This window comes from Hypanus sabinus, chromosome 12, assembly GCF_030144855.1.
Source record: "Hypanus sabinus isolate sHypSab1 chromosome 12, sHypSab1.hap1, whole genome shotgun sequence".
Taxonomy (NCBI): Eukaryota; Metazoa; Chordata; class Chondrichthyes; order Myliobatiformes; family Dasyatidae; genus Hypanus; species Hypanus sabinus.
In genome coordinates, this window is record NC_082717.1 from 29,035,331 (window position 1) to 29,055,186 (window position 19,856).

General features: G+C 36.9%; 2 protein-coding genes and 1 long non-coding RNA gene across 11 annotated transcripts in view; 1 reads left to right on the forward strand and 2 right to left on the reverse strand.

The window, feature by feature from the left end:
- ppp1r21 (protein phosphatase 1, regulatory subunit 21) overlaps positions 1–2,689 on the reverse strand; it is a 113,844-nt gene extending 111,155 nt beyond the window's left edge. For both annotated transcript variants that reach the window (XM_059985694.1, XM_059985693.1), the window contains exons 1-2: positions 2,147–2,689; positions 81–149 (exon numbers count right to left, since the gene is read on the reverse strand). In XM_059985694.1, coding sequence (XP_059841677.1) covers positions 81–149; positions 2,147–2,200 — 123 coding nt within the window. In that variant the 5' untranslated portion in view covers positions 2,201–2,689. The remainder of the gene's footprint in view (positions 1–80; positions 150–2,146) is intronic.
- Positions 2,690–2,830: 141 nt separating this feature from the next.
- The window catches only part of LOC132402732 (uncharacterized), a 126,524-nt gene continuing 109,498 nt past the window's right edge, over positions 2,831–19,856 (forward strand). For all 4 annotated transcript variants that reach the window (XR_009515051.1, XR_009515053.1, XR_009515052.1 and 1 more), the window contains exon 1: positions 2,831–2,980. This is a non-coding gene — a long non-coding RNA (uncharacterized LOC132402732). The remainder of the gene's footprint in view (positions 2,981–19,856) is intronic.
- The window catches only part of LOC132402731 (forkhead box protein N2-like), a 63,150-nt gene continuing 53,311 nt past the window's right edge, over positions 10,018–19,856 (reverse strand). For all 5 annotated transcript variants that reach the window (XM_059985700.1, XM_059985697.1, XM_059985696.1 and 2 more), the window contains 2 exons: positions 19,731–19,845; positions 10,018–17,546 (listed from right to left, as the gene is read on the reverse strand). In XM_059985700.1, coding sequence (XP_059841683.1) covers positions 17,138–17,546; positions 19,731–19,845 — 524 coding nt within the window. In that variant the 3' untranslated portion in view covers positions 10,018–17,137. The remainder of the gene's footprint in view (positions 17,547–19,730; positions 19,846–19,856) is intronic.

The window sequence follows — 19,856 nt, forward strand, 5'->3', positions numbered from 1 at the left end:
CAATTGGGAATCTGTGGCATAAGGCAGCAAGATCTAGCCAACTACATTTTTATCACTCATATGCAATTTCTGGACTGTACCTTTAAAGAAGTGCAATGACCCTGTTCATCCACAACTGCTTTCTTCAGAACTTGGTTCTGAGCCCGAAGCTGAAACATTTCCAATAGTAAAATAATTTGAATATTAGCAAAAATATCACTAAATATTGAACAGCCATAATTTTAAAATAACAAATTGTGTAGGAAACATTCAACACGCCAGGCAACAAATGTGGAAAGAGAGGCAGTCAAGCTTTGAGTTCAAAACCCTTCTTTGGAACTGAGGAAGAGAAACAAATCTGTTAAATACTAGGGAGGTTGTGGAAGGTTTAATGAAAAAAAAACAAAAGATATGAATCTTCAAAGTGGAGTTGTTTATTCAGGAACCAAATTTGTGCTAGTGGAAGAAATAGGTGAACAGGACCTGGTTGAAATCAACACAAGAGCAAGTTTTCAGCAATCTTGAGTTTAAGGATAGTAGAATAAAGGAAAGAGTTTACTACAATAGTCAACTGTAGGGACAACAAAGACAAGGATAAGCAATTATCTTCACTAAGAATAGAGTTGCAAAAACATCTGACCTGCTAATCAGTTATGCCACAAACCTGGATTCTCTTAAGATCTTGAACACACACAGTGATTTGAGCCTCTTTTGCTCTCTTGGGTAGAATTCCAAAGATTCAGTCATTGCTGGGGAAGTCACAAATTCTTACAGCAGATGAATGAGTGACATGTGTTCTGAAGCACTTGCTAAAATTAAATAATATACCATTGTTCTAACTAACAAGAAACATTAAGGAAACTGAGTTTTTAAGAAGCACCAAATGCCTCGGCTTTATTATTCCTAATACTTAAATTATTCAACTATCATCTAGTATTTGATTCAGGCACTTTAGAAACAAAGTCAAGAGAGATGCTGGTGATGTAGAGCTGGGTATCATCAGTTTACATGTGGGAACCACTGCCAATGGGATGTGGGTACCAATTGAGTGCAAGTGATTCTAGAGTTACAAATTTTATCAAAAAGCAAAACATTATTTTACAATAATTTCAGTACTTTAGAATAAAAGTTAATGATCGAAAGCATTTACTATTTCCCTCCACAGTTACCATCTGACTTGCTGAGTATTCACCTTTATCTCAGATATTCACAATATGTATTGTTTAGATTTCCTTCTTTCTTTCAATATATTACACCACTTTCTCAATGACATTATAGAATTTTCTTTTTGTTTAATCTTCAACTGGTCATTTAAGGGTCTGAAACAGTCAGAAGGATGTAATGCTCTCCTCCGATACTCCCCTCAAGCAGCATTTAAGCTTACAGATGCTTCAACAGTTGTGACTAAAATTACTTATCTATACCCACACAACCTTTAACTTTTAATTAATGATGTCAAATACATTTCTAAATACCCAAATTATAAATCAGATGTATCTGAATTAACCAAATCAATACAATTATAAATTCATTTTAAGAATCTAAACAGCAGTCAAATCAATACACACCGCCTATAGACTGTAGTTAGTATCAGTGAACTTTCTTAAAACATTCTAAATTTGGGGACAATTTTTAGGTTTTTTACTCTACTTCCAATTATTCTATTAACATTGTGGAACATAAAATCTTCCACCTGCTTTACTTCATTAAGTTAGAATGCAAGGTTGCCTTACTATATATCTCCCCCCCCCCCACCACCACATACTGCAAAAAAAAACACACTAAAACACCATGCCGACCAAAATCTTAATTCTAACAAAAATTGTTCACGAAAAGGAATCGTTCACTTTTAGAAATTTTACGCTTCTAACTTTTGTAATGCACATATTTTCACATACGTACTTCTCAATATATCCAAGGCTGTCACAACTAAAATGCACAACTAAAATGTCACAACTAAAATGCAATTCAACTTCATTAAGAAAATTCTTAATTCCCAATTATTTTTCAAAATTTTATTGACGATTAACAAATCAATCCAACTAAAATGCAAGCCCATAATTCTTTAAATGGATAACAGTGGTTCATTTACTCCAAAGTAGATCAGAAAAAAAATGAGCATCATGAAAATCAACTCAGGAAAGAACAATGAAGCCAATCCACCAACCTTGGAATACTCCTGAGCCAGTTTCTGATACTTGGCTTGCAAATCTGCGGCCATGGTTGAAGGATTATTGTAAAACGGGCGGTCACAACCTGGCTCATCACCCAGCAGAGCTGGGTCGGGAGTACCGGGGGGGCTCTCTCCCCTCTCACTCAGATAGCGTGAATGGCATCAAAGCATCTTTTGGGAGAGGACGAGATAGTGGTAGCCGACCAAAAGAGATTCAACAAAATGATGTTTCTCAGCTTCCTCCACTTGTTCGCTACCACTGCCCCTTCGGCCCGTTCACTCTGTTCGTGGCCACTATCCCTCTGGCCCGTCCACTCCACTTTTTGATAGAACTGCGCCCTCGACTCAGTCGCACTCTCAGAACAATTCTTGATTTCTTTTGACGTTGAGGCCTTCACCCACCCAAGACTTCAACTGGTTTTGTTTCCTTTGATTCGCCGTCAGCTGTAACTCAGATCCGACAGGTTTCCTCAGATAGTGCCAGGGCCCAGCTCAATGCACGCACCAACAGGATTAACAATTTCCGGCTCAGCCAGCTGGTTCAAACGGCAAGGCGCAAAACACGTTGACGTAACCACGCGATTCGTCGGACGGCGTCGCCACAGCAACGAGTCCGCGTGCCCGGAATTCGGTCACGTGCGTCGCGGCATTGCACTGCACCCCACGTGACTAGGACGCTGGAGCTCCACATTGTCATGGCAACGAGCTTGTATTCGGTAGATTGCTTCAGGATAAACACAGCGAAACTCCAGATAAAGTATTAATCGCAGAACGGTTGTAAAGATCGCCAATAGTGCAAGTCTGAGAGGAGCTCGAAATAAAAATCAGGTAAGTTAAATTGTAAAAAAAAAGAAATACAGTACTATTCAGGATTATAAGAGTTGTGTTTTATTGTGACCATTTGGATTGCATGTATCTGTTGCTTCGTTCTATAATTTTAAAAAATAACTCAACATTTATTGCTAGTTCGTTATAATGAATATTAATATACTTAAATCACAACTTATTTGCAGTTTATGTTGTTTATTACTTTGCCTGGCGTTGCATCAAGGAGTCAGTGACATTTTAATCTACAAGGCCTCGAAATATATACATCCTTGATGAACTTTTTAATAACGCTAAATTCAAATCGTTGACAAGGGCCTCCTTATAGTTTTAAAAGTAATTGGGTTGTTTTTATACTGTCTAAGTTATCTAAATAGTTACCTAAATAAAAAGTTACCTAACAAAAAATAAAACTTGATGTGAGAGCTGGGGAGTGTTGGTGGTGGAAGGAATCAACAAAATGCTTTGCAATTAATCTGACAACTTCCAAAACCCATAAGCTCTACCACCAAAGTGGATAAGGGAAGCAAGTGAATGTAAATACCACTATCTGTGGGATCCACTGTATGTCATACAATATCCTGATTGGGAAATTTATAACCACTGTATCAACACTGGGTTAAATCCTGGTTCTCACCAACCAAGAGAATTGTAGGAATACTGTGATCATAATGGTGGCAGTGATTCAGGAAGGTGTCTTACCACCATCGCTTTACAGGAAAATGGTTTTGGGCAAAAATTGCTGGATATACCCACATCTCAAACCATGAATCAATAAAAAGATGAGCAGAAAAGGAGCAGAAGAATTGTACTTGTATTTGCATTTAACTATTGTAGTCATGGAAGTAGAAAATCCTTATGTTGTGTCTCCATTGCAATCTACAAGCAATAAAAAGGGAAAATGTGTTAGATTGCATACATAATTATTTTGTATACATATGTACAGTATACAGATCAATATACAGTCAGATCAATGTGTATTGATAAATCTGATGGTCTGGTGAAAGATGCTGTCCCAGAGCCTTGTTGGTCCTGGCCAGTACCATTTCCCAGATGGTAGCAGCTGAAACAGTTTGTAGTTGGAGTGGCTTGTGTCCCTGATGATCTTCTGGGCTCTTTTTACACTACTAATTTCCTGAATAGAGAAAAGTTCACATCCACAGATGCACAGGGCTGTCCACACCTCTCTCTGCAGTTCCCATACCAGGTGATGGACACAGTCAGTCAGGATGCTAAAGCATCATTCTGACTATTAACTTGACTGAGTACTCTGCATTGTACGATTGATAACTGGAGTTTTAGACTAATGGATGGAAACCCCAAGTAATGATGCATTATTCATACTTTTTGTCTTAATAAATTATTTATCATCTAAATGATTTCATCTGATGTACAGTAGAATGATTATAAATTGGAGGAGATGGAGAGAAGGGTGGGTGAAAGAAAGATGTTTTGGAAAAGGATACATTGATGATGTATAGAAGATAAGCTGAGTGCAATGGATTTTCTGGAGAAAAATAATAGAATCAACATTAAGCAACACACACAAAATGCTGGTGGAACACATTGTACAAGGGTCCTGATGAAGGGTCTCGGCCTGAAACGTCGACAGCGCTTCTCCCTATAGATGCTGCCTGGCCTGCTGCGTTCCACCAGCATTTTGTGTGTGTTGCTTGAATTTCCAGCATCTGCAGATTTCCTCGTGAGAATCAACATTAGTACATTTTATTATATTGAAGAAATTCTATGATTTTGTAGGAGGTAGTTGGATGGGAAAAGGGAATAAAATGGGACAAGGAGGTTATTTGCATTATGAACAGTTTCTCAGTCATTTTTGGTGTTCATTGAAGTAAGGAGCAGAAATCCGTCAACATTGTTCCTGTGACTGAGAAATAAAAGGAACATGAATCTGACAAAGGGTCACGTCTGAACTGTCAACTGTTTATTCATTTCCATAGATGCTGCCTCACTTGCTGAGTTCCTTCAGCATTTTGTGCATGTTGCTTTGGATTTCTAGCATCTACAGACTTTCATGTTTATGAATCTAGCCTGATTAATGGGGAGACAGCCAATAGAAATATTCAGCTCCTTCATGAAAAGAACTGGTTTAGTACAGTATTTTTAAGTAAAGTATTGTTTTTTATTGGGATAGAAAATGAATTGGAATCATTATACCAGGGAAAATATTCCTCTTAAGGAGGGATTGCCATTCCTTATTGAAGATTGTTTCAGTCAGAGGGAGGAATATGCTAATTAACTGGAATTGTGACTAGCCTGGTGAGATGGTGATGAATCTTAGATTATTTATGCAGAAGGCAAAAGGAGTTGACATGAGCTAGTGAAAAAAAACACTGCAGGTACTGATCATCTCAGATTAAAAACAGAAAATGTTGGAAATACTCAGCAGGTTACACACCATCTGTGGATATATAAGCAGGGTTAAAGTTTCAAGTTGAAGACTGAAACATTACTTCTCATTTCCACAGCTGCTGTTTGACCTGCTTGAGTGTTTCCATTATTTTTTGCTTTAATAATATTAACAGGGGGTTGGGTTGGCAGCTTAAATGGCTGATGCACAGCTGCATTATTGGTGCGAGTTATATGGCAATACATACAACACTTTGTTCCAAACATATGCAGTGTTATTTTCAAATAACATCTTAGAGAATAATAATGGGGATGATTCTGGGAATGAAAGGGTTAACATATGAGGAATGTTTGACCACTGTACTCTTTGGAGTTTAGAAGAATGAGGAGGGTACATCATAGAAACATTTCGAATGTTGAAAGGCATGGACAGAGTGGATGTGGCAAAGTTGTTTCCCATGGTGGGGGAGTCCAGTATGAGAGGGCATGACTTAAGGATTGAAGGGCACCCATTCAGAACAGAGATGCAAGGAAACTTTTTTAGCCAGAGGGTGATGAATCTGTTGCCACAGGTGGCAGTAGAAGTCAGGTCATAGGTGTATTTAGGGCAGAGATTGATAGATATCTGAGTAGCCAGGGCATCAAAGGTTATGGTGAGACAGTGGGGAAGCAGGATTGAATGGGAGAATGGATCAGCTCATGATAAAATGGCGGGGCAGACTCGATGGGCCGAATGGCCTACTTCTGCTCCTTGGTCTTATGGTTCTTTACTTACCTGTACCAGTATGGCTGCAGGTTGGAAATGTAGTTAAGGGGGATTGTTCTACTTACCTGTATCAATATGGTTACAGGCTGGAACAGTAGTAATAGGGACTCCTTTACTTACCTGTACCAATTTGGTTGCAGGTTGAAAAAGTAGCAATGGGGACTCCTTTACTTAACTGTACCAATATGGCTGCAGGTCGAAAAGTAGAGGGTCAAAATGTACTTTGCTCCATAATGACACTCACTGGCCATAACCTGTAACTGTATTCAGACTATCATTTTCATATTTATTCACTATTATGGCACACGTCCTACATGTCATGTGCTATAAAAAATCTGGTTAGACATGATGCAGATAAATGTTAGCACTTTTAAACATTCTACCGTTGATGGAGCCTTACATATGAGTTTTTAGTGCATTTTACAATGGAACATTGCAATCCACATAGCAGCTTTATAAAGTTTAAAAACTTGAAATTAAGGCCATTTCACATCTCAAAAAGTACCAGTAATCTCATAGTATGTTCTTTTGGGTTTAGATGTGCCATAATTGTCAATTGGCCATCCTAGGTTGGTTTTTGTCATCATCTTCCTGAGACACATTTGTGTTTTAATGATAAATTTTCTCTGTGGCATGGAACCAATATGACTAGGAAGATTGGCTCATAAATTGAGCAAACTCAAACAATACATGGTGTGGTGATAAATATACCCTTAATTCCTGAGGGTGAACAGGGTAAATTGTATGTTATACAGATGACAAATTCTTGTCTTAAAATTGGTATTGGCATATTTAGCTTAGGCGAATAATGTGCAATACATTAAATGATCTGTCATTATTTTTGGCTACTTAATATGGTTTTCAGCTTAACTGCTGAGTTAATTGCACATTAGGTTTGGTTCCATATTAGAACCCACACTTTGGAATCAGCTAGTGGCGATTCTGAGCATTATTTCAGATCCTTGAGCGCAAATTTAAAGGTGACAGTTAACACCGTACTGTAATGAAAAAGTATATAAAATGTTATTTTACGTTTGAGACATTAAACTGAAGCTCCATCTGACCCCAATGGATCCTTAGCACCACTGCAAAAAGAGTAGGGGACTCCATACCAAATTCTGTCTTGAATAAATACCATTTACACAATCATTTATCTCATTGTTATTGACATCATACTGTGCATACCCATAATCTGGTAGATCATCAACTAATCTGCAAGCATACTTGAAAAAGAAAATTATTTCATTGCCTTGAGTTATCTTGATGTGCTGAAAGGTGCTATTTAATTGGGGTTCATTCTTTCTTAATGATCTACCAGAATACAGTACTGTATTATAAGATACACCACTAGATGGCATCCTAATTGCAACAGTGACTTCCACGTGGTGGAGTGGAGTAGGAAGGTGCAGGTTTAATGATGCATGCAATTTGAGCAATCATAAGGATTAAACTAATTGTTGGTAAAATTCACTCATGCCCAGTAGAGTGAAAAATTATGGGGGTGGATTAGTAAACAGAATTCCTTTACCATTTATTATTGTATTCTCCTTTACACTTGTATACTGGAAATGACATTAAACAATCTTGATATGTACACATAGGTTTACTGAATATCTTGTAGAAATTAACCTCACTTTTATTCTTTCCCACTGTAGATTTTGCATCAGTCAGCCAGATTGACAGGCTAGTTATCTATTCCAGAGTAACATAGTTTAGGAGGTCCCCATGTTTATACTCAGAAGCAAAATACTGCAATTGCTCAAAATCAGAATTTTTAAAAAATTAGGAATTGCTGAAAATCAGCAGATTGACCAGTATTTTCATTGTTAAAAAAATGAACATTTTGTGCATCTTTCATTAGAACTAATTGTGTTTAAATGTGTTGCCAATCTGTAAAGTGGTGTGCAAAATTGAGGATTAATCAACACTTAAAAGCTTAACAAAAGTCAAGAAACAAAGTCATTTTTAAGCTGGTTTACCACTTTACTGAAAACCGCCAAACATATCAATAAATATCAAATTATTAATGGATAAAGAAAAATCATCAATATTTATGATTAATAATCTGACCATATTTCCCCTCCCCTCCAGGGTCCCAGAAGGTGTAATTTGTTTACATTTTGTCAGGAAGTTAGAGATTCCTCGATTTTAGATGGGGTAATTCAAAAACTAAATTGTTGCTCAGTTAGTTTCACCAGTGAAAATATCGTGAGCTCTTGACATAGAGTATATCATATGCTTCAATGATGGAAAAACATGTAAAATTTTACATAACAGAATTCATAATTTTCACACACACACTCTTCAGGTTAAATGTTGCTGGAGTGAGATGTAGGGGTGGCTCTCTGGCCTTTTCTCAATTATGCATGATGAATGTCTGATTCAAAAGGCTTTCAAGATCAGGAGAAATGAAAATCTCCATTTCTGGGTGTGAAAATTGCAAAAAAACATCAGTCGTGATCCTGCTACACAAGAAAATCGGACCAAATTGGAGCAAGTCACTAATACAAGATCACATCAATTGGTCATAGTGGTGCAACAGCAGGTCCTGAAACCAATCCAATGCTAATGTGCTGGCAGAAGTAAGTAAACACAGAACACAATTAAACACATTACCTGACAATCGTACAATTTGTCTGCAGCTGAAAAAATGTTCACACCATTCGCTATTTCGCTGGCCCTACACTCATCTCTGGAACATCTGTATAGTAAAGAAACCAGCATTAGACTACTGTTCATTGACTATTATACTTCACTACTATAATTTCAAAGAAACTGGGATTGAACACCTCACTTTGAAAGTGGATCCTTGACTTCCTTACAAAAAAGTCAGTAAGGACAGGCAGCACTTCTACCATGATTATTCTCAACACTGGTGCTTCATAATGCTGCATCCTCAGCCCCATACTCCCTATATACTTATGACTGCAAAACAGATTCATGTTTGCAGATGTTATCACTGCGGTGGGCTATATCGCAAATAATGGTGTCAGAGTACGGGAAGGAGATAGGCAATCTAGCAACATGGTGTCATGACAACCACCTTTCCCTCAATGTCATCGAAACAAGAGAGTTGGTTATTGGCTTCAGAAAAGGGGTCAGTCCTCATTTTCCTGTTTACAGTAACAATGCTGAGGTGAATAGGATTCAGAGCTTCAAGTTCCTTGGAGTGAACATCAACAACAGCATGACCTGATTCAACCTCATAGAAACCACAGCCAAGAAAGCTCACCAGTGCCTCTACTTCCTCATTCCTCAGGATGAATAAATTTGACATGTCCCTGTCGACCCTGACCAATTTTTAATCAATGCACATTGAAAGCATCCTATCTAGATGTATCACAGCTTGGTATGCCCATGACTGCAAGAAGCTACAGAGACTTAATTGAAACAGCTCAGCCCATCGTGGAAATCATCCTCCCCTCCACAGATTCCATCTAAACCTTTTTGCTGCCTCAGGAAAACAACCACTATAATCAAAGACCTCTCCCACCTGATATTCTCTATTCTACCCCTTACCATCGAGCAGAATACAGAAGCCTAAAAGCATGCACCACCAGGCTCAAGGACAGCTTCTAGACTAACTGAATAGTTCTCTTGTATAAGATGGGTTCTTGACTTCACAATCTATCTTGTTATGACCTTGTTCCTTATTGTCTACCTGCAGTGCACTTTCTCTGTAACTATAACACTTCATTCTGTTATTGTTTTATCTTCTACTCCCTCAATACACTGTTGTAATAAACTGATCTGTATGAATAGTGTGCAATACAAGTTTTTCCCACTGTACATCGGTACATGTGATAGCAATAAACCAATTTAATATATTTACCAAAGTATACAACTTATATGAATAAATTTAGGAATACAGGAACATAGCCAGAAACTTGCAAACTAAAAAGGTTTATTCAGTAATTCCATATGAATGCAAGTTGTGCATCTTTGGTGAAAATAAGCATTTTTAATAACAAAGGGTAACATACATGTTTTGTGTGGTAAAATTAAACTTTTAAAACATAAAATCCAACAACCTTTGTTGGAAAGAATCAAATTGGCAAAAGGTTTTGTTGAAAAAAATTACACTGTAGGCACAAGGCAATCAGCACATTTTCTAACACAGGAAGTCACACATTTCTTTCCCTTCCCCCATTATGCAAAAAGCAATTATTTGCTGATTAATCAAAGAAACAAACCAGTTATGTTGGCATATTAAATTTTCAGCAGGTATTTTTGGTTAGAAAGTATAATTACAGGAAGTATTGAAAAAACATTTTACATCCTTACAATTGCTTTATCTCTTGAGTTTCAAGTTTTCAATCCATTTAACTACTAGTTTAGCTTAAAAGTGTTTTATTATCCTATACCAACCCAAGCACCATTCAGTTTTACTGCATGTAACATTCAACAAAATAGAATAAAGATATAACTCACATAATGTCAGGCCAAGCCAATGCTAGTTTGATGAATAAAATATCAATGTTTAACAAAGCCAAATGTTTTCAGATTTACAGTTCTGGCAGTAAGAAACCGTGGTAAACATCAGCTTTGCCAATTTTGTTCATTGAAATCACAGAATGCAAAATATACTAACTTTGTCCCATTGCATTTGTTCCATTGGCAATATGTTGAGAAGGGTTTTCACCATTACAAAACATCAGAAGAGGTGTTGGAACAAATCTCAGATCATAAAAACATGCACATTCAAGCAATTAATTCTTAGAGACACATCCCAGACATGGCTTCTCACTTTAATGGGCAACGAGTTTTAGATTTTGAAAACCTTGGATGGAAAATTTAAAACTCTGAATCATTTCAAAGGGGAGAAAAAGGGCTCCATATTTAATACCATACACCGCAACTCAAGCTAGAATGGTTGGACTGAAAAGAGACATCATGATAGCTATTCATGATCCTACCCTATTAGTGACCTGTTGTGGCTATTGGGTTATTTCTAACAGTCTCAAACTTGATACCATCTCCTTAAAGAGAAATGGCAATTGCTGTTAATTCCCACAAAAGTATATAGCAATTTCACCTGCAACCTCGTGCAGAAGCACAAATAATGAAAAAGAGATTCACTCAAGTGAGAGAATCACCTTTGGCTTCACTGCCAATTAAAATAAACACATTTAGGATCAGGAAAGAATTTTTGGCAGTCCTTTGTTTTACATGACAGCTGCTATATTCACTGTGGATGATTTTTGTTTTTGGCCATTGCAGGCATCTGAACAGAGATCTATTTGCTACAGCAAATTGAAGGCCAACGGTAATCACAGTGCTGGTTTGGGAGCAAAATAGCTCTATCCTGCATATGCAAGCATGTCTGTAAATTCCCTACCAGATTGCATTCTGAACTGCATGCTGTTCCAGTCCAGTGATGCAATGTAAACATGCTGATTATGCACTCCTACATTGTGGAAGAATCAAGTTTAAAATCTTTTGTATTGTTCTTGAGATTAGGTGTAAATGTTGCCAGTTTTTGTGAAGACATTCTTTAGTTGTTGCTCAGATGGCTAGAATGCAGCTAGTCAGTGCTAAATGAACTGCTTTCAGTGGGGGTGGGGGGGGGGAATCACTAAAGGAGTGCTGCGCTAGGCTCAGCAAGACTGGTCTATTGAAGAAAAAGAAATCGGCTATAATTCACTTTCCTAGTTCTATGTATTATGCTACAGCAATGTACATGTTAGGAGCTGTCAGCATCAATTTGATAATACCTGTGAAACTGTATCCAAGTAATTATCAGCTTTGGAGAGTGCTAGGGAGAAAATTGTCAAAACAAAATTTCTGCTCCTACCATTTCCTCTGAAGCCATTAATGTAGTCACTGTTCATTGTAACCATCCAGAAATTATGGCCTTCGTTTCAATTGTCAAAAGTATCTCTTCAGATACGAATGTATGCCGAGACAAAGTACTTGGCATGGCCAGCCAATGTTATACAATGTAAAAAATCCATTCCAATGAGGGAAACGTGCATTTGCCCAGCACCAAAACATTCGTGCCAATAAACATATACAGAAAGTAAGCATTGAGACAACAAATCAAATAATAGTTCTTTTTAATTGATAAATAGCTAGTTTAGAAGATTTCAAATTGTTCAGCGGGTAACAAAGGCACATGTAAACAAACATCATCTTTACTCTTGTTGTACTGACAGCCATTTTACCTGCTATGGCAGCCATTTTAATCAATAATTATTGATCTGATGTTTTGTTTATGAACAGTATTTATTTTGTAGCTCTGTATAACCATTGTACATTAAACAATGCAATGGTGGGGTGCTGGGAAGGGTAGGATGATATAAGAAAATTCATGCAGGAGGCCACATTATGGTGTGCAATAATCGTTATTTACATAGTTGTGTATTGCCAGATAAGCTATAAATAGGTTCCACACCTAATAAACATGTGAAGAATTGTATTCAGTTATCTGATTAAATTTCAATGTAGCCCAAATCTTGGCAACAAAATACTTACAAGGTTCTTAGTAAGAAAGTCTACTCCATGTGCATTCTATAAGCAACCAAAAGAAAATAAAGATAATGATTTTTCAACCTTTGGCAAGGAGGCACTCACAGGAAAATGCTGCATTAATAAACCAGCTGATTAAGTAGGTGCTATTTGTATTGACACTAAACTACTGCCAACACATCAGAAAAGGGGGAAGACCGCAGGGGAGTTGTGCTGGTACAATTCATTGTACCAGTTAGCACTGCCACATTTACATTTTTGAAAAGTTAGAAAGGAAACCATTTCATTTATTTCGTTTCTAACTTTACTGAGTTCTATTGAAAGGTCATCGTCTTGAAACTATAGCTCATTTTGTTTTGCAGCTGCCTATCCTAGGTATTCCAACATTTTAAAAAAATATATTTGAGAAGCATAATAGAAATGCTTCCTTGCCCAGGTAATAATTACAGTTGATAAGTATTTAATTCCAAATTAAAAATGGATTGAGAATATACAGGAAAAAAGAGGAAAATGTGAAAATAATAGTTGTTCAAATTTAGTTTCTTGATAATAAATTGCATTTTTCGACACTGTGGAAATGGAGCATTTAGCAAATTATTTAATTAATGTTAACATAGTAAATGATATAATGCCACATTTTCTCTGTATGTGTTACAATTTTCTTACTTAGGAGAAAATAATTTAATGAACTAACTATCAGGGCACTTAATCTCTGCTCTGTAGCAAAATTTGCCGAGAGACCTCAACTTGCTTCAGGAGAAAATACGGAAATTAAAACCAAGCAAATTAAACTCCAGTACACGTTAATAGCATTTGTAGTAGTATAATGGACATACCCTACTGTATTATCTGTAGAAGGAAAGTCATTGGTCATAGTACTTAACTGTATTCCATACAAGGAACTGAGTATGCAGGGGAGTGCATAACTGGAGGCTGCTACACTTGCCCAGGCTTAGCTCTACTAACCAAGAATGAATTTTTCACGCATACAATTTGATTTCTTTGTGAAAACTAGAGACTAATTATGATATGCCAGTTTATCAACAGGAATTGCCTATTGCTGAGCACCCCAAATACATGGTCATCATCCATACAATGCAACATGCAGCTATCACCTTCTTTGCAAAGGACATGTATTTTTGCTAGTCTTACAGGATCTCAGAACCTTACAGAAACTACTGAAGATCTTCCAGATTGGATAGTGATAAGAGAATTTTTAAAAAATAAAAATAATAGAAAGGCAACTGTTCTTCACTATTAACAAATAGTTCGCTGTACTATATATTACATATTGCTGTAAGACCAACTGCAGATTAAATTTTGTGGCAGTTGCCTTTTGCTCTTTTAAGTGAAGGAACTTTTTGGATTATATTTATACTACCTCCATTGACACTTCCCCAAAAAGAATCTCTCTTCAAATCTCCAAAATGCACAGGATTAGAAAATGTTCCAACAAAGGATATTTACATAAAATAGCACACTATTAAATAAGCATTTATGTCCAGGATTAAATGCTGCAATTTCAAAAAAGATCCATGTTTATCATTTTCAACTCAATTCCTCCTAAGAGAGCCTGATGTGATGGCCCAAACACATTAATTGATAATAAAAAGGTTAAACAATGACAGTGAACTCCTGAGTGTGGAGAGAGAAAATTCTGTGACTGAAATCTCAAATAACAAAAAATGCTGGGAATGCTCAGCATTTCTTGTATTGTACAGAAACTCACTGAGTTAATGTCTCTGGTCGATGATCTTTCATATGCTGATTGGAAAATCAAAGGTTTGAATTGTTAACTCATTAAAAGAGGCACATAATGGAATTTTAATCCGGGATAAAACAAAATTAACTATTTACTTCTAGTGACTGCCCGCAAATGCTATCTGATTTGCTGCATGCTTATGTTCTCTCTCATTTTATGTCCTCTTTTAAAAATATTAACTTCCATATCCACAAAGAGATTCTATAATGTGAATTTAATGTCACTTTAAAATGGATTTTTAATTTCCATTCAACTTCAAGGTAAAAGAGGTTACAGAATACACTCACTGGCTCAAATTTCAGATCTGTGTAAAATCTCTTGTGCCTCATCTGCTTGGTACTTCTTGGTTGCTCATCTGACATGGGCAAATGTTAAAGTTATTTGGCAGATACAGTAGAGCTTCATTCAACAATGCCAGTGTGGGCAGCAAAGGTAGGTTTGTTGTCAAAGGGCAAATCAAGGAAACGAGCTCTGGCAAAGTTTGGGAATGGAATACCGGGCAACAAATATCAACATATTCCATACAATATCTACTGCTGCTCTTTGTCACATAGACTCTGACTGATCTTGAAAGGTCTCCTGATCCACCTGACAACTATTGATCTGAATCTCAAGGTTAAGAAGTACATTCTTTAATCATACCCAAGTTTGTGTAGATAAGCACAGATTTATGTGATCCTCAATGAGCAACACGTTAAGTTGCAGTGCACAGTGGAAATGCAAGTAAGTAGGATTCTAAGTGAACAGTATGTTGAAACAGGCTATAATATGATTCTCCTCTTTCCCCTTTCCTTTCACCCATTTGTTCCACAAAAGCCAGTAACTAAATTTAAATCCTAACCCTTGGATTTAGTACTGCCCAATGACAATTAAGCTTATCAGAAAGTATGGATTTACATTATTATATTTTTCTAAAGGTCCTGCTTCAGCAATAGCACATTAACAATGCATAACAATGCAATTTTTTTAAACAAGAATGGAACACTATAAAATTATCCCGATGTACATTGCTAAGTGAGCTTCCAGAGAAAGTGTCAGCAGTTCCTAGTTATCTCCCAATAACAATCAACCACAAAAAAAGTTCTGCAACTGTAAGTAGGACTGAATATTGAGAAATATTTAGACAAGATAAACAGCAGACCATATCTGAACAGGGTTGCATAACTTGAGGCATAATCAACAATCCAAATAAAGGATGTTAAAATATGCACAAAATAGTACAGTCCTAACATAGTATAAATGCTTTGCAGCAAATTGATCTTTCATTTGTGGTTTCTTATTGTGGTGAAGATGAAAAACAATATTCATTTCAGTTATTGGTAAAGGTTAATATACAGCTGACCAACTCTGCAACTGTTATGGTGTGGTGCAGAACAAAAAAAATATTTTTAAGGAGCATCATAATTAAAAAAACAAAATTAATAAACACATTTGAATGAATTACAAGTCTCAATTCTGGTCAGTGGATTTAGGAGGTCATAAATCATTGCCATAAGCATTAGAATTTTACGATTCAGTAGCATGTACCTCAACATTTTTAGTAACTTTTTAATATAAAAAAGTGGTAGTAAGATGCTTTTGTTTTGCATACTGATTTAAATTCTAAATTACATACCATGTTGAGAGGTTTAGCTTGCTTAATATGTGAAGATAATCTACCCTCTTTGTTATGATCGATATAGTAAGGTCTTTCAATACAGTCACCACAGCGCTGTGCTATCATACAACTCCAATGTGTGCATTTTCAGTTTAATATAGCCAACTGAGATTTTTGTTTGAACAACTTAAAATATACAACCAATCTTCTCCCAACAATATTTTTTTGCAAATATCCAACACAGTCTAACAGAATCATGGAAGCGTGACTAAGTGATGACATATTTAAAAAATTAGAAACTGCATAGCATTCTCAACTTTGTTCCATTGTAAAGTGCAGCAACATCACAATCTTCATGAATTTATTCAAATGGCCTGGACAGCAGTTAAGAGATATCATAAATTGCTGCATATGGAGGAAAATTAAACCACTTTCCAACACATATAGCGCTGCATGTTGTAAAATGTTAAGTATTTTATATATTTATGAGAACTGAATTGCTGTGATATTCCACAGTCATATGGTTAGCTGAGTTCATCTATGTATGAAGAACTGTATTTAATGATGGCTGCTCATGTCAGTGAAGTCAGCACCTTAGAACGGTTAGTATAATTTCTCATTGAAGTCAAGGGTTATTTAATTGTGCTGTGCCACTGGCAACAATTCTGTTCACTAAGAACCAAGATAAGCACATTTGGGGGAAAAAAGGAAAAAATAGAGTGAGAGATGGTTAACTTTAAGTTTCTTTACCAACATGCTAGTTTTAGAAAATACTGTTTACAATCTCCAAGATGTCTAAAATATTGCAAAGCCCCATCACCCCTTTACAACCCTATTCAATTTTTCATTAAAAATCTTCTTAGTTTGCACCCAGTTGCAGTTTTAACCAAAAAAAGTTTGACCTCTTACTGTGACATGCAGATTGATTCATCGCATGTGCTGTGGACTTGCAGCAATCAGTGGGTGCTTTAAAAGTCCACATTTAAAGAATTGATACAACTAAAGAAAGCGGCTTGTTTTCAGAAAAGGTGCAAACATATGGCAGTTTTTGCAGAAGAACAAACACCTCTGTCTTTGTATGGCTTTTATCTTCCATTCGAGGATTCCATTGAAGAATATTGCCACATTGACACACAATGGGAGACAAGTAAGGAGACCAGCTATTTTGCTCAGCATCTTTCATGTCCACTTTTTACTGGTTTACTGACTGAAGAGCCCAGCAAGATGCAGAAGTGAACCAGCAGCTTCCTTCAGTTCTTCATCAACTTCATGCTGCATTGTTCTGCAGCTATTTCCAGCTGAATGTAACACATTAGAGGCACTGGCACCTAGCAAGTTATTTGACTCATTCTCACAATCATCTGCTTCAGACTCTTCATCACTATGGAAACCTTCACTTCCATCACTTCCCTGCCGGCTAGTTTTTGGAATAAATTCATAGACTTCATCCACCGAGGAGAAAGATGAGACACTAGACCTCGATTCACTGCGAAGAGAGACGGTTCCATTTGCACTGTAATTGTGATCTTCCTTTGGATCATTGTTGATAATTGGTAAGCCAGATAGACTTTTGCCATCTTTCTGTAACGGAGAAGTTTCCACATTCTCTCTAAAATGCACAAATATAAAATATCAATGAAGTGATTCATCTTAAGAACAGCACAAATAACCCAAAACTCTTCCTAGAATCCATTAAGAGTAAAAGTGAAGGTTATCTGTACAACAATCAATGCCATTTTAGAGGTAAAAATATTATATAGTTTTTAAATAATTAGCATCTTACATGAATGACAGATAATATAGGAATCAAGTTAGACGGGGATAGGTAAGAAAATGGTACATCAGCTGAATCATCCATGATCTGATTAAATGATAGAGAAAAAACAAGGGGCCACATGGCCTACTCCTACTTTTTATTCCTCATGTTCTAAGTATTGTGTTTTTTCAAGGATATAGATTTAAACTTTGAGAAGTTGATAGATAATATAACCCACTTTGCTCTTATTTAAATTTCTGACAATTTTAATCTTATAGAGCCACACAGCACTACAGCACAGACCATTTGTTATGGTTGGGAGGGTTGTCCTCCCAAACTGCAACACCTCACACTTGTCTGCATTAAATTCCATCTGCTGTTTTTCAGCCCATTTTTCCAGCTGGTTCAGATCCTGCTCCAGCTTTCATAGCCTTCCTCACTGTCCACTATATCCCAAATCTTTGTGTCATCCACATATTTGCTAACCCAGTTTACCACATCATTAATATACAGTAGATGACAAACAACAATGGACCTTGCAGCATACATGGTATATACCATTGACTACATGGAGCATAGAAAAATAGAGGGCTATGCAGTAGGGAAATCCTAGGCCAGGGGTCGGCAACGTTTACCACTAAAAGAGCCAATATGGACCCATTTCCCACAGAAAACACTGGGAGCCACAAAATGAAATAACACTGCATACAACGGGTTTTTTTTTTGCCTTTATGCTATGTATAAACAAACTATAATGTGTTGCATTTATGAAATTGATGAACTCCTGCAGAGAAAACGAAATTACATTTCTGCATGCAACAAAAACATTTTGAACTCCGAAAAAAAGACGTTGGGTTGAAGGTTACTACATAGGTAGCCTACCTTGGATCGAAGAATTAAAAGAAAGCGCGCACTGGCGGGTGTCAGGCATTGGCAGTGGTGATGTATATTAATAGCGATAAAAAACACGTTGTAGCGGTGTAGCGCTACACGCAGCGCTAAAATAAAGACTGCAGTCAAAGGTAACTTTATTCGAACTAAACAGCCTTGCTTTTAAGCCTCCCTCAACCCAGCCCCCATGGACGCAGACGCTGCAAAAGACGCGTACTCACAAACCCCCGTAGGCTATCTCCCTTAGCCGGAATGCTGGCTAATTGTGAGGAAATGTGTCGCCACACTTAGATTGTACAAGATCACCATAATCTTCAAATTTAGAATTACATTTCAAAAGCTAACAAACTAACATAAAATACATTTTAATTAAATACTGACCAATTATTTCCCAAAGCCACAGGGAGCCGCAGCACAGAGGTGAAAGAGCCACAAATGGCTCGGGAGCCGCAGGTTGCCGACCCCCGTCCTAGGCAATTTCTAGAGTAGGTTACAGGGTCGGCACAACATTGTGGGCAGAAGGGCCTGTAATATGCTGCAGATTTCTACTTTTCTATGTTTCATACCACTTATCACAGGCTTTCAGTCAAAGGGGCAACCATCTACTACTGTTCTCTAGCTCCTCCCACGAAGCCAATGTTGAATCTAATTTACTACTTCATCCTTAATGCCAAGTGATGGAAGTGATCTTCGTGACAGAGAGAGGAAGATGCATGGAAATGCATAAATTATTTTGCCCAATGATTTCCCAGTATTTTTGATGGAAACTTGTAAACCACAAAGTTAAAAAACATCTTAATAATATTACCACAATTTAACTCAAATAAAACCAAAAATGCTCAATAACCTAATTTCTAAATTACTCTATGAAGCAGTTCTCCGTTAAATAGGATATAATCTGCTGTCAACCTAACTAATTGTACTCCTCCCCATAAATGCCCATGTCGTATGTAGTTGCATAGGGACTGGCTGAGCCCATCTAAATATACCCAGCCTAACAATGAGATCAAAGAACTTCTTGCTTGTTATGACTGATTCTTGTAGATGAATTTTACTTTCATAATTTTTCCAAGCAAGATAAAAACCCAGAATGTTCACACCCAATTATTGAAATCAGCCACTGTGTAACAGTACATTTTGTCTTACCTTGTCTTGTGTGTGGTTTCAGTCATTTTGACTGTAATAGGGGCATGCTTTGAAAATGCACGTTTGTGACTACGTTTTCTGCTTAGCACTGGACTGTGTTGCTGAGATGAATTACCTGTCAAAATA